This window comes from Callithrix jacchus, chromosome 20 (assembly GCF_049354715.1).
Source record: "Callithrix jacchus isolate 240 chromosome 20, calJac240_pri, whole genome shotgun sequence".
In the NCBI taxonomy this organism is placed as follows: Eukaryota; Metazoa; Chordata; class Mammalia; order Primates; family Cebidae; genus Callithrix; species Callithrix jacchus.
Window position 1 is genome coordinate 47,312,578 of NC_133521.1, and position 11,424 is coordinate 47,324,001.

Consider the following 11,424-nt stretch of genomic DNA (forward strand, 5'->3'; position numbering starts at 1 on the left):
GGCTGTGTGTATTGCTTAAGACAGTAGGACGATTTGCTGAGCTCTGGGAGCCCCGTCACCCTCCAGAGAGTCTCTGGTCTCCTGAAATTTGGTTGAGGTCTGAGGTTTATTCTGCTGTACAATGCCTTTTCTTTTCCTGGTGTGTAACTTCCAACAAAGAAGATGAGTTTTCCTGCTTTCACGATGATGGGGGCAGGAAGCTTTCCTGGCGTTCAGCCCACATCCAACAGGGAAGGGGAGTTGGAGTTTTTCCTGATTCCAGGACGGGAGACAGTCTAAAGCCTGGGCCCCGTTCCCAGGTAAGTAGCTGAATTGGGGAAATTCTCCTTATTGACTAAAACTAAGATTAACAACTGGCTGGTCTGATTTCTCACCGTTAGGGTGCTCAGTGATTGTATGAATCGTGTGATTATTTTGGTCTGATTTCTCACCGTTAGGGTGCTCAGTGATTGTATGAATCGTGTGATTGTTTTGGTCTGATTTCTCACCGTTAGGGTGCTCAGTGATTGTATGAATCGTGTGATTGTTTTGGTCTGATTTCTCACCGTTAGGGTGCTCAGTGATTGTATGAATCGTGTGATTGTTTTGGTCTGATTTCTCACCGTTAGGGTGCTCAGTGATTCTGTGAATCGTGTGATTGTTTTGGTCTGATTTCTCACCGTTAGGGTGCTCAGTGATTCTATGAATCGTGTGATTGTTTTGCTTAACTGCTTTTGGTTTCGTTGTTTCTGTGTTTGCTATTTTTGCGGCTTCAGTCTCTTTCCCATTGGATTTGACCATCTCTCTTAGATTTGAAACTTCCCAATTGTGGGAAACAAGGCCTCTGAATTGGCAAAGTTCCCACAGCTGGGAAAAAGGGAAAACAAAAAAGCGTCCAGCAAAGGGGAAAAAGCTATTGACCTCTTGATGGGTTTATTTGCATAACAAGGCCACCTTTTCGAGCCAAGCCACACTCAGAGTCAGTGTGATCACACTGTAGTTCTGTAGGTAGATTCTGCCATTTTTCCACCGGACAGCCCAGGTTGGATTCCTAAATCCTTTCTGGTTTGAAATTTGTTTAACTTTTGAAATATCAGCAATTTGTTCCAGCTAACAGAAAGTAGTGAGATTTAAATGTTTCTTTTATTTTTTGAGATGCAGTCTTACTCTGTCACCCAGGCTGGAGTGCACTGATGTGATTTTGGCTTACTGCAACCTCTGCCACCCGGGTTCAAGTGTTTCTGCTGCCTTAGCCTCCCAAGTAGCTGGAATTATAGGCGTGGGCCACTGTGCCTGGCTAATTTTTGTATTTTTAGTAGAGATGGGTTTTCACCATCTTGGCCAGGCTGGTCTTGAACTCCTGACCTCGTGATCCACCCACCTTGGCCTCCCAAAGTGTTGGGATTACAGGCGTGAGCCACTGCACACATCCAAAAGGTTTTTTTTTTTTTGAGATGGAGTTTCGCTCTTGTTACCCAGGTTGGAGTGCAATGGCGCGATCTTGGCTCACCGCAACCTTCTCCTCCTGGGTTCAGGCAATTCTCCTGCCTCAGCCTTGGAGTAGCTGGGATTACAGGCACACAGGACCCAGCTAATTTTTTGTAATTTTAGTAGAGATGGGATTTCACCATTTTGACCAAGATGGTCTTGATCCCTTGACCTTGTGATCCACCCGCCTTGGCCTCCCAAAGTGCTGGGATTACAGGCTTGAGCCACCATGCCCGGCCCAAAAGGATTTTTTTAAAGAGCTCGATGGTCAAAAGTAAGCTTAATTAAAAGCTAATATCCAACATATTAGCTTAATTAAGCTGTTTGCCACATACACATATACAGAGTTATGCACACAACCTGAAGATGAGCAGGACAGAGAGTTTTCTTGGGGTTGGAACAGTTCTCAGTGGAGAAGGGACCCAAAGGGGGCAGCCCTCTACCTGAAGTTGGGTAGTTCCCAGCTGAAGTCCCCACCACGCACAGCCTACGATTTCATGTTTGACTTGGCATTCATTTTTCATGTCCCTCTAACAGACTCCTGTGTATGTGTAGAAGAGAAGGCACCAGACTTCTATTTGGGAAGAAACTTCTGTTTTTCTTATGGAACCCCAAGAGTGTAAACAGACAAGTTCTTCTCACATCTTAAATAGCTTGCTATTGTATTGTGTTACCTGATTTTTTTTTTTTTTTTTTGAGATGGAGTTTCGCTCTTGTTACCCAGGCTGGAGTGCAATGGCGCGATCTCGGCTCACCGCAACCTCCGCCTCCTGGGTTCAGACAATTCTCCTGCCTCAGCCTCCTGAGTAGCTGGGATTACAGGCACGTGTCACCATGCCCAGCTAATTTTTTTGTGTATTTTTAGTAGAGACGGGGTTTCACCATGTTGACCAGGATGGTCTGGATCTCTTGACCCTGTGATCCACCCGCCTCGGCCTCCCAAAGTGCTGGGATTACAGGCTTGAGCCACCGCGCCCGGCCTGATTTTTTTTTTTTTTTTTTAACTGAAATAGTTGAGACAGGATTTCTTGGTTGCTGCTGCTTCTGCTGGAGACCTCTGTGGCTGGTGGCGCCCCTACCCAGGCCTTGCCTGGCTCTGGGCTTGCCGCTGGAGGTACTCCACCACCTAGCCCAGCAGAACACACTCACCATGGGATCTGTGCTCAGCCCCATGGCTGGGCTGTGCCTGCCACAGCCTGCTTCCACCTTTGGCATCGGTGTCTGGACGAGGGGAATGTGGTGGCTCCTGAAAACTTGGAGCTGCCAGGAACTCAGAAACCCAAGGACATCACAGCTTGATCGTTCCCATGGCCAGTGGGCTGGTGAGTGGGTTGTCTTACAGGGTCACAGTCCTTTTTGTATCTGTGATTCAGCAGTTCCCAAGTTCTTGTCCCATATCCAAGAAGAATGTAGTTATGCAGACAGCCAGAAGGTGGGCAGAACAGTTTTGTTGAATGGTGGAACAGTTCTCAGGAGAGGGGACCCAAAGTGGGAAGCCGTCTACCCAAAGTTGGGTAGTCCCCCGCTGAAGTCCCTCCCCATGCACAGCCTGAAATTTTATGTTTGACATGGCATTCATTTTTCATGTCCCTCTAACACACCCAGACTGTCTGTCTGCATTTTGAGATGTAAATTTTGCTACCTGATTTTTCACTTAAGCATTCTGCCCTTGTTATGTGAATTTGAGGCTATCTGGCTGGAAATTGCCTAGGACAGTGAAACAGGTTACCAGGAAGGTGGAAACTTAGTTTAAGTGCATTGGTTCACACCTATAATCCAAGCACTTAGGGAGGCCAAGGTGGGTGGATCACTTGAGGTCAGGAGTTTGGGGCCAGCCTGGCCAACATGTTGAAACCCTGTCACTACTAAAAATATAAAAATTAGCTGGGCATAGTGGCAGGTGCTAGTAATCCCAGGTACTCAGGAGGCTGAGGCAGGAGAATCACTTGGACCCAAGAGGTAGAGGTTGCAGTGAGCTGAGACTGTGCCACTGCACTCCAGCCTGGGCAACAGAATGAGACTCCATCTCAAAAAAAAAAAATCGAAAGAAATTGGAAGTTTAAAATACTAGAAGAAAAGAATGGGTCTTATGAATCTTCTGTGTATCTGATACAACTGTGTATTTATGTGTAACGTATACAGTGTTTCACTACCAAAAATATATAAAAGGCCTTTAATTAATTGGCTTAAAGGAAAGAAAGCACTTACATCAAATACTGTATCAGAAACATTGAAACTGTCACTCAAATGCCTTTTCAAGTTTATGTGACTTCAGTAAATCGTCAATAAATAAGCTGGTTTTAAACGTTTATTGGTGAAATAAAATTAGAAACGTCTTCAGAATTGTCAACATACATTATTGTTTAGACTTATTGGTCAAGGAGTTTAACATTTATCACTACATATTGTAAATTGTCAAAATTTGGCATGAGGGTTACAAAGCTTGCAACCCAAAAGAGAAAATTCTATTTGCGTAATTTTCCAATAAGTAAGGTATTTAATATTGTTTCACGAAAAGAGCTACATCCTGAGGCATTGGCTGTTGATATTCACTTGGGGTGGTTGGCAAAATATTAAAGATATATTGGGAAAAGTTATGGATTAGTCTCAAACCTCTTGGAAGGCCAAAAGGCTTTATTGGAGCAGGCCAAATGTGGCCAGTTGTTCCACTAAGTTAGGGAGAAAATAGGAATGAGGCTTTCCTGATTAAGTCTGTTTACCCCGTATCGCTTTGTCTCTACTCTGTTTACCGGTGTAAACTTTGTGCCGAATAGTCCTCTCGGGAGGTCAAAGGGGAATTACCCGTTAATAATGTTTACTCAGGGCCTGGAAACGAAAGCTTTTATCATTCATAAAACCACTCTTTTAGCCATGTTAATTATACACAAGCCTGTTGACTTAGGCGTGTTGACTTAGACCCGTTGTTATGAATAAATGCGTGGATGGACAGAGGGTCTTGGTCAGTTGGTTGCACTTCGCCCTCTGAAAGCAGCCACCAGCCACCCCTAGCCCACTTGTATGACTGTGATGGTGTGAGAGCGCATTCATTCATCCATGGTAGAGTCAGGGTCTGCAGGCCAGACTCCACAGGTGGTGGTCGACATCTCAATTGGCATTAAAAAAAAAAAAGAAAAAAGAGAAACATTTGTTCAACCATCAGGTTCTTACTTAGGTAAAAACCTGAAATTCACAGCCTATAAAAATGGTTATGCCAGGCACAGTGTCTCACGTCTGTAACTCTAGCATTTTGGGAGGCTGAGATGGGTGGATCACCTGAGGTCAGGAGTTTTGAGACCAGCCTGGCCAACATGGTGAGAAAAGTCTCTACTAAAAACACAAAAATCAGCCAGGCGTGGTGGTGGGCGCCTATAATCCCCGCTACTCAGGAAGCTGATGCAGGAGAATCACTTGAACCCTGCGGGCAGAAGTTGCAGTGAACTGAGATTGCACCATTGCACTCCAGCCTGGGCAAAAAGAGTGAAACCCCAGCACAAAAAAATAAATAAATAAAGGTTAACAGAGAAATAATTTTAAATGAAGAATGCCACAGTTTTTTTTTTTTTTTTTTCTTTTTTTGACATGGAGTCTCACTCTGTTGCCCAGGCTGGAGTGCCAGTGGTGCAATCTTGGCTCAATGCAATGTCCACCTCCTGGGTTCAAGTGATTGTCCCGCCTCAGCCTCCCAGGTAGCTAGGATTACAGGAATGGCAATTAAAAAAAATATTTTTAGTAGGACAGGGTTTCACCAAGTTGGCCAGGCTGCTCTTGAACTTCTGACCTCAGGTGATCCACCCAGCTCGGCCTCCCAAAGTGCTGGGGTTACAAGTGTAAGCCACTGTGCCCAGCCTATCACAGTTTTCTTAAGTAATCTAGGTAAACTATTTTTAAAATTAGGTAAACGGAATAAATACTTGTAAATAAGCTTGTTATAATTTCAAATCAAAAGTTATGTTAAATACTAGATACCCATTAAATGTCTAGCTTATTTCTAATTTCTCAATTATATTTGGCTGGGCGTGGTGGCTCATGCCTGTAATCCCAGCACTTTGGGAGGCTGAGGTGGGTGGATTACCAGAGATCAGGAGTTCGAGACCAGAGTGGCCAATATGGTGAAACTCCGTCTCTGCTAAAAATAAAAAAAATTAGCTGGGCATAATGGCACATGCCTGTAGTCCCATTACTCAGAAGGCTGGGGCAGGAGAATCACTTGATCCTGGTAGTAGAGGTTGCAGTGAGCCAAGATTGCGCCACTGCACTCCAGCCTGGGCAAAAGAGCAAGACTCTGTCTCAAAAAATATATATTTCAGGAAAACATTTTTCTAATAAAGTTCTTATTAAAAGGAAATAAATAGGCCAGGCACAATGGCTCACGGCTATAATCCCAGCACTTTGGGAGGCCGAGGTGGGTGGATCACGAGGTCAAGAGATCGAGACCATCCTGGTCAACATGGTGAAACCCCGTCTCTACTAAAATACAAACAATTAGCTACTCAGGAGAACTGCCTGAACCCAGGAGGCGGAGGTTGCAGTGAACCGAGATCGCGCCATTGCACTCCAGCCTGGGTAACAAGAGCGAAACTCCGTCTCAAAAATAGATAAATAAATAGAAGGAAATAGGCCAGGCACAATGGCTCACAACTATAACCCCAGCACTTTGGGAGGCCGACGCAGGTAAATCACTTGGAACCAGTAGTTCCAGACCAGTCTGGCCAAAGTGATGAAACCCTGTCTCGACTACAAATACAAAAGTTAGCCCGGGATGGTGACACATGCCTGTAATCCTCGCACTTTGGCTCACCTGGGTGGATTGCTTCAGCACAGGAGTTTGAGACCAACCTGGGCCACATAGTGAGACCCTGTCTTTAAGAAAATAGAGATGTGAAGATAGTTATAAGGAGGTATTTTTAGTAGGAACAGTTAAAAGGACAATAAATGGATATGAGAAAGAATATTGTATGGTAAATTTTTGTCCTAAAATGGCTGGTTATTTTGAAAAGAGGGATGGTCTGGATAAAACAGGAAGTCCAGTTATATCGTAAATGGTTTGTGTAACTTGTGATAAAATTTGTTAAAAAGAGGATTTATTTATTTATTTGAGATAGAGTTATGCTCTTGTTGCCCAGGCTGGAGTGAAGTGGTGTGATCTCAGCTCACTGCAACCTCTGCTTCCCGGGTTCAAGTGATTCTCCTGGCTCAGACTCCCAAGTAGCTGGGATTAGAGATGCACACTACCATGCCAGGCTGATTTTTGTATTTTTAATAGAGATGGGGTTTTACTGCGATGGTCAGGCTGGTCACGAACTCCTGACCTCAGATGATCCACCCACCTCAGCCTCCCAAAGTGCTGGGATTACAGGCGTGTGAGCCACCATGCCTGTCGAGAATTTTTATTTTTGAGACAGAGTCTTGCCGTGTCACCCAGACTGGAGTGCAATGGCACAATCTCAGCTCACTGCAACCTCTGCCTCCCTGTTTCAAGCGATTCTTCTGCTTCAGCTTCCCCAGTAGCTGAGATTTAGGCACCCGCAACCATGCCTGGCTAAATTTTGTATTTTTTAGTAGAGATGGGGTTTCACCATGTTAGTCAGGGTGGTCTCAAACTCCTGAACACAGGTGTAATTTAAATATCTCCTAAAGGCTCCAGGATATGAATGAAATATCAGAACTCAAAAGGGGAGGCATTTTATTTTCTCTAGGGGCCAATGCAATAGGGTTGTGCAGTGGGGGAGAGACATTGGACCCAACTCCCCATCTTCCTTTTTTCTTATTTTTAAAAATTATATAGAATGTTTCACAAATTTATGTGTCATCCTTGTGCAGAGGCCAAGCTAATCTTCTCTGCATTGTGCCCATGTTAGTGTGTGTCCTGCCAAAGTGAGCATTATTTTTTTTATAGAGACAGAGTCTTGCTCTGTTGGCCCAGTCTGGTCTTGAACTTCTGGCCTCAAGCAGTCCTCCTACCTCAGCCTCCTAAAGTGCTGGGATTACAGGTGTGAGCCTGGCCTCAGCTCCCTCATTTTCTACGTGCTGATCAAAACCTATCTGAGTGGCGTAGGTTTGGCTATGGGCAGTGGTTTGGGCCCTGCTAGTTCAACTGGATCTCAACAGTGGAGCCAGATGAGAGGACGTGCTGCTTGTCGCTGACCCTGGACCTAGGCACCAACAGTGTTTTCCTAAACATTCCATGTCCACTTTGCTTCCACCTTCCAGGGCTGGGCTGTGAGAGAAGCTGGAGAGGCAGGTGCCTGTGAGGGCGGCTTCTATCAGCCTGGGAGGTCAGGTCTTCCATGAGTGAGGGGAGGTATCTGCTTTGCTGCGTGTCAGGGACTGCTGACACCCAGAAGCTAAGCTTGAATGACACCCCCTCGCAGAGCGCCTCTCCTGTCTTTCGCTTGCTCCTGCTTACTCTGTCACAGAACTTAACAGCATGCACTTGTTTCCTTCAGTTTCCTGAAGCCCCCATGTCCTCAGCACAGAGGAGACACCCAATGCCTGCTGAAGCCCACATCCCTGGACCAAGTGACCTGACCCTCACCTGGAGGACCTTCACCTTCACCTCTCACCTGGAGGACCCCCTCACCTTGGGACCCCCTCCCACCTGGAGGAACCTCTCACCTGGAGAACCTTCACCTGAAGGACCCCCCTACCTGTAGAACCTCCCCACCTGAAGGACACCTCACCTGGGGGACACGCCCCCCCCCCCCACGTAGAGGATCCTCCCACCTAGAGATCCTTCACCTGGAGGACCTTCTCAACTGAAGGACCCCCTCCCCAACAACTGGAGAACCTCCCCACCTGAAGATCTCCCACCTGGGGGATCCCCTAACCTGGAAGACCTTCACCTGCATAATCGCCATGACCTCCCAGTCTGGCGCAGCCTGGTCGGGTGCCCCGGCTTCATAAAATAAGGCCGGAACCGTGGCAGTCAGAGCAGGTTCCTGGAACTGATCGCCTAAGGCGGACCCGCGGGAGCGTCTCTTGGTAACCGTTGCTAAGGAGGGGAGGCCAGGAAAAGAGCTTTCGCGCCTGCGCTGCTTGGCCGTTCGCGTCTGCGCCTGCGCGCACGGGAGGCGAGGTCGGAGCTCAGCATGGCGGAGCCTGACTCGGAGTCGGAGCACATCCGTCTGAAGTGCATTCGTAAGGAGGGCTTCTTCACGGTGCCTCCAGAACACAGGGTGCGCGGGGTGCCATCCGGGCAACTCTGCCCGCCTCGCTAGCGGCAGTGCCCGGCCGGGTGCGGGGACTATCGTGTCGCGTTGCGGCGCGGAGGCTTCGGCCCGGGCGGGAACATTCCCAGCTTCCCCGCGGCGGGGGCGGCAGCCGGCACGGGGGCGGGGGCTGGAGCTCGGGACCCCGTTAGCTGAACCTTGGGGGTCTCCGGGGGGCCGGGCGGGCTCAGGGGCACCTGGCGCCACGGACGGACGGGCCCGCGCCCTGGGAAGAGCAGGCTCGGTGATCCAGCTCGGGTGCTGCTGAGTTCTGCGTCCTGGCTGCGCTTTGCAGGCCGAGCCGCGAGCCGCTTGAGTAGCGACAGAATGGACTCGCGCGACGAGTTGGAGCTTGGAGGCTCCCTCTGGGCCTGGGCTGCATCGAGCGGGCGCCAGCGCTGCCTGGTGGCTTCACGCGAGCCCTGGTGCGCGACCCGTGACGAGGTGTCAGTGCCTCACTCTGCAGAAAGGAGAGAGCCTCGGGGCGTGGGGCGATGTTGCCGAGGTGCACGGCTGGCGGGGGCGCGGAGGCTTGAAGTTTGGCCGCTGGGTGGTGGTTTAACTGCTGCCTGGTGCTCTGAGAGGCCATGTGTCCAGTAAGAATCATTAACAGATCGTGACTGGATGACAGCAGGAGCTACACAGGCCTTAGCTGCTCCTGGTACCTCTTTCAGACGTGCAGCAGGCGCTCCCCGAGTTGAGAGCTCTGTGCTGGACGCTGGGGTGAAACAGCGAGTTGGAATTTTTTTTTTTTCCCAGTTAGGGTCTTGCTCTTTTGCCCAGGCTAGAATGCAGTGGAGTGATCCCGGCTCAGTGCGTCCTCAGCCTCCTAGGCTCAAGTGATCTTCCCGCCTCGGCCTCCCAAAGTATTACAGGCATGAGCCACTGCGTCCAGCTTAGCATGGCATTTCTTTGCGGTTAGGAAGTGTGGCTAGAATTTGGACACCCAGATATAAGGGTGGCAGAAAGAGCACACGCAGACAGGGGTATTAAGGCCGGAAAGGGAGGTCGAGGCAACACTGGAAGAGTGGCAGGCTAGATGATTCTCACTCGGCCCCAAGGTGTCAGGAAGTAATAAGACTGAGGACAAAGCCGGCCAGTGGCTCACGCCTGTAGCCTCAGCAGTCTGGGATGCCCAGGTGGGAGGATTGCTTGAGCCCAGGTTTGAGAGCAAGGGTAGGGTTAAGAGAAGGCAGCCAGAACGTAGGGGCTGTTAGAATTCCAACCTTGCCAACATTGGACGTCTTAGATCCATGGGGAAGAGTGCAGACTCTACTACAACACAGACCCCAAAATATGCTGGCTCAAGTAAGAGGTTGCTTTTTCTCACTCCTCTGACATTCTGGAGAGAAGCAGTTGTTCTGCACGAGTAGGCCAGGCATTCCGGTTCCATCTGTCCTCCCATGGCTGAGGGGAGGAGAAGTGGGTGGTTCCAGCTTCCTTTCATCTGGAAGTCACAGGGTCCTGTCATCTCACATCCGAGGTCAGATGCCACTGGGTAGTGTTTATAAGTTCAGGGAAGTACTGACATACGGGTGCTGGGATAGCAGCCTCTGCCACAGATGTATTTTTGCATGTGGGATTGAAAGGGAGTAGTTGAGTGGCTGCCTCTGATATTTCAAAGTGTTGGCCCAGTATCATCACCACCTTTTCTCATCAGAAAAGTCCAAGAGGCTGGGGACGGTGGCTCACACCTGTAATCCCCACACTTTGGGAAGCCTAGGTGGACAGATCACTTGAGGTCAGGAGCTCGAGACCAGCCTGGCCAACATGGTGAAACCCCATCTCTACTAAAAATACAAAATTAATCAGTGTAGTGGCACACGCCTATAGTCTGAGCTACTCAGGAGGCTGAGGCAGGAAAATCACTTGAACCCAGAAAGCAGAGGTTGCAGTGAGCCAAGATTGTGCCACTGCACTCCAGCGTGGGTGACAGAGGGAGACTCCATCTCAAAAAATGAAAAAAAGTTTAAAAAAAGCCCAAGCGTGTAGTTGCCTTTCTGTTTGGTGAGCAAGACCTGAGCAGGCTCCCTGGTACAAATTACCTTTGAAATACCCAGCCTCAGTTGTTTGATCAGCTGTCAAATTTCCACACTCACAACACCCCTTTCTTTCAGCTGGGGCGATGCCGGAGTGTGAAGGAGTTCGAGAAGCTGAACCGGATTGGAGAGGGCACTTACGGCATCGTGTGTGAGTGGCCAAGGCTGGTGGCTGCTGTGACAGTGTGGGACGAGAGCGTTGGGGCCGAAGGGACTCATGCCCCGTGCTCGGAACCAGGGCAGAAACTTGGTCAGGAAGTTAATTCCTGGCGTGATTATCGCAAGCGTTATTCCATTTCTGGATAAACGTAAGCATCAGGTTGCTAATACCCATAATCCAGTGCGTCACTGCAGAGTAGGGTGAACTGTTAGAGAAATAAAATGCAGAACTTTCCAAAAGTATCTGGAGGTGGACACAGTGCTCATGTCAATAACCTCAGCCACTCTCGAGGAGTCCCCTGAGCCCAGGTGTTTTTTGTTAGTTTGTTTCTGAGATGGGTCTTGCTCTAGTGCCCAGGCTGGAGTCCAGTGACGTACTCATACCTCTCAGGCTCTAGCGATCCTCCCGCCTCAGCCTCCTGAGTAGCTGGGACCACAAGCGTGCACCACCACACCAGCTTATTTTTCAATGGGATTTCCTTATATTGACCAGGTTGGTCTTGAAGTCCTGAGCTCAAATGATCCTCCTGCCTCAGCCTCCCAAAGCACTG

At 48.8% G+C, this 11,424-nt stretch overlaps 1 protein-coding gene and 1 non-coding gene across 10 annotated transcripts in view; one reads left to right on the plus strand and one right to left on the minus strand.

The window, feature by feature from the left end:
• Nucleotides 1-11,424, plus strand: part of CDK10 (cyclin dependent kinase 10) — a 34,488-nt gene that overhangs the window by 16,717 nt on the left and 6,347 nt on the right. For 3 of the 9 annotated variants that reach the window (XM_002761271.6, XM_008986399.5, XM_078358072.1), the window contains exons 1-2: nt 8,513-8,642; nt 10,793-10,865. In XM_002761271.6, coding sequence (XP_002761317.1) covers nt 8,556-8,642; nt 10,793-10,865 — 160 coding nt within the window. In that variant the 5' untranslated portion in view covers nt 8,513-8,555. Of the gene's footprint in view, nt 1-8,512; nt 8,643-10,792; nt 11,023-11,424 lie in introns of those variants that run through there. The other 6 variants (XM_035281644.3, XM_078358074.1, XM_008986401.5 and 3 more) reach the window with 4 other exon arrangements.
• LOC118149854 (U6 spliceosomal RNA) lies at nt 7,243-7,347 on the minus strand. Its single transcript, XR_004737563.3, has one exon. It is a non-coding gene; the product is annotated as a U6 spliceosomal RNA (small nuclear RNA).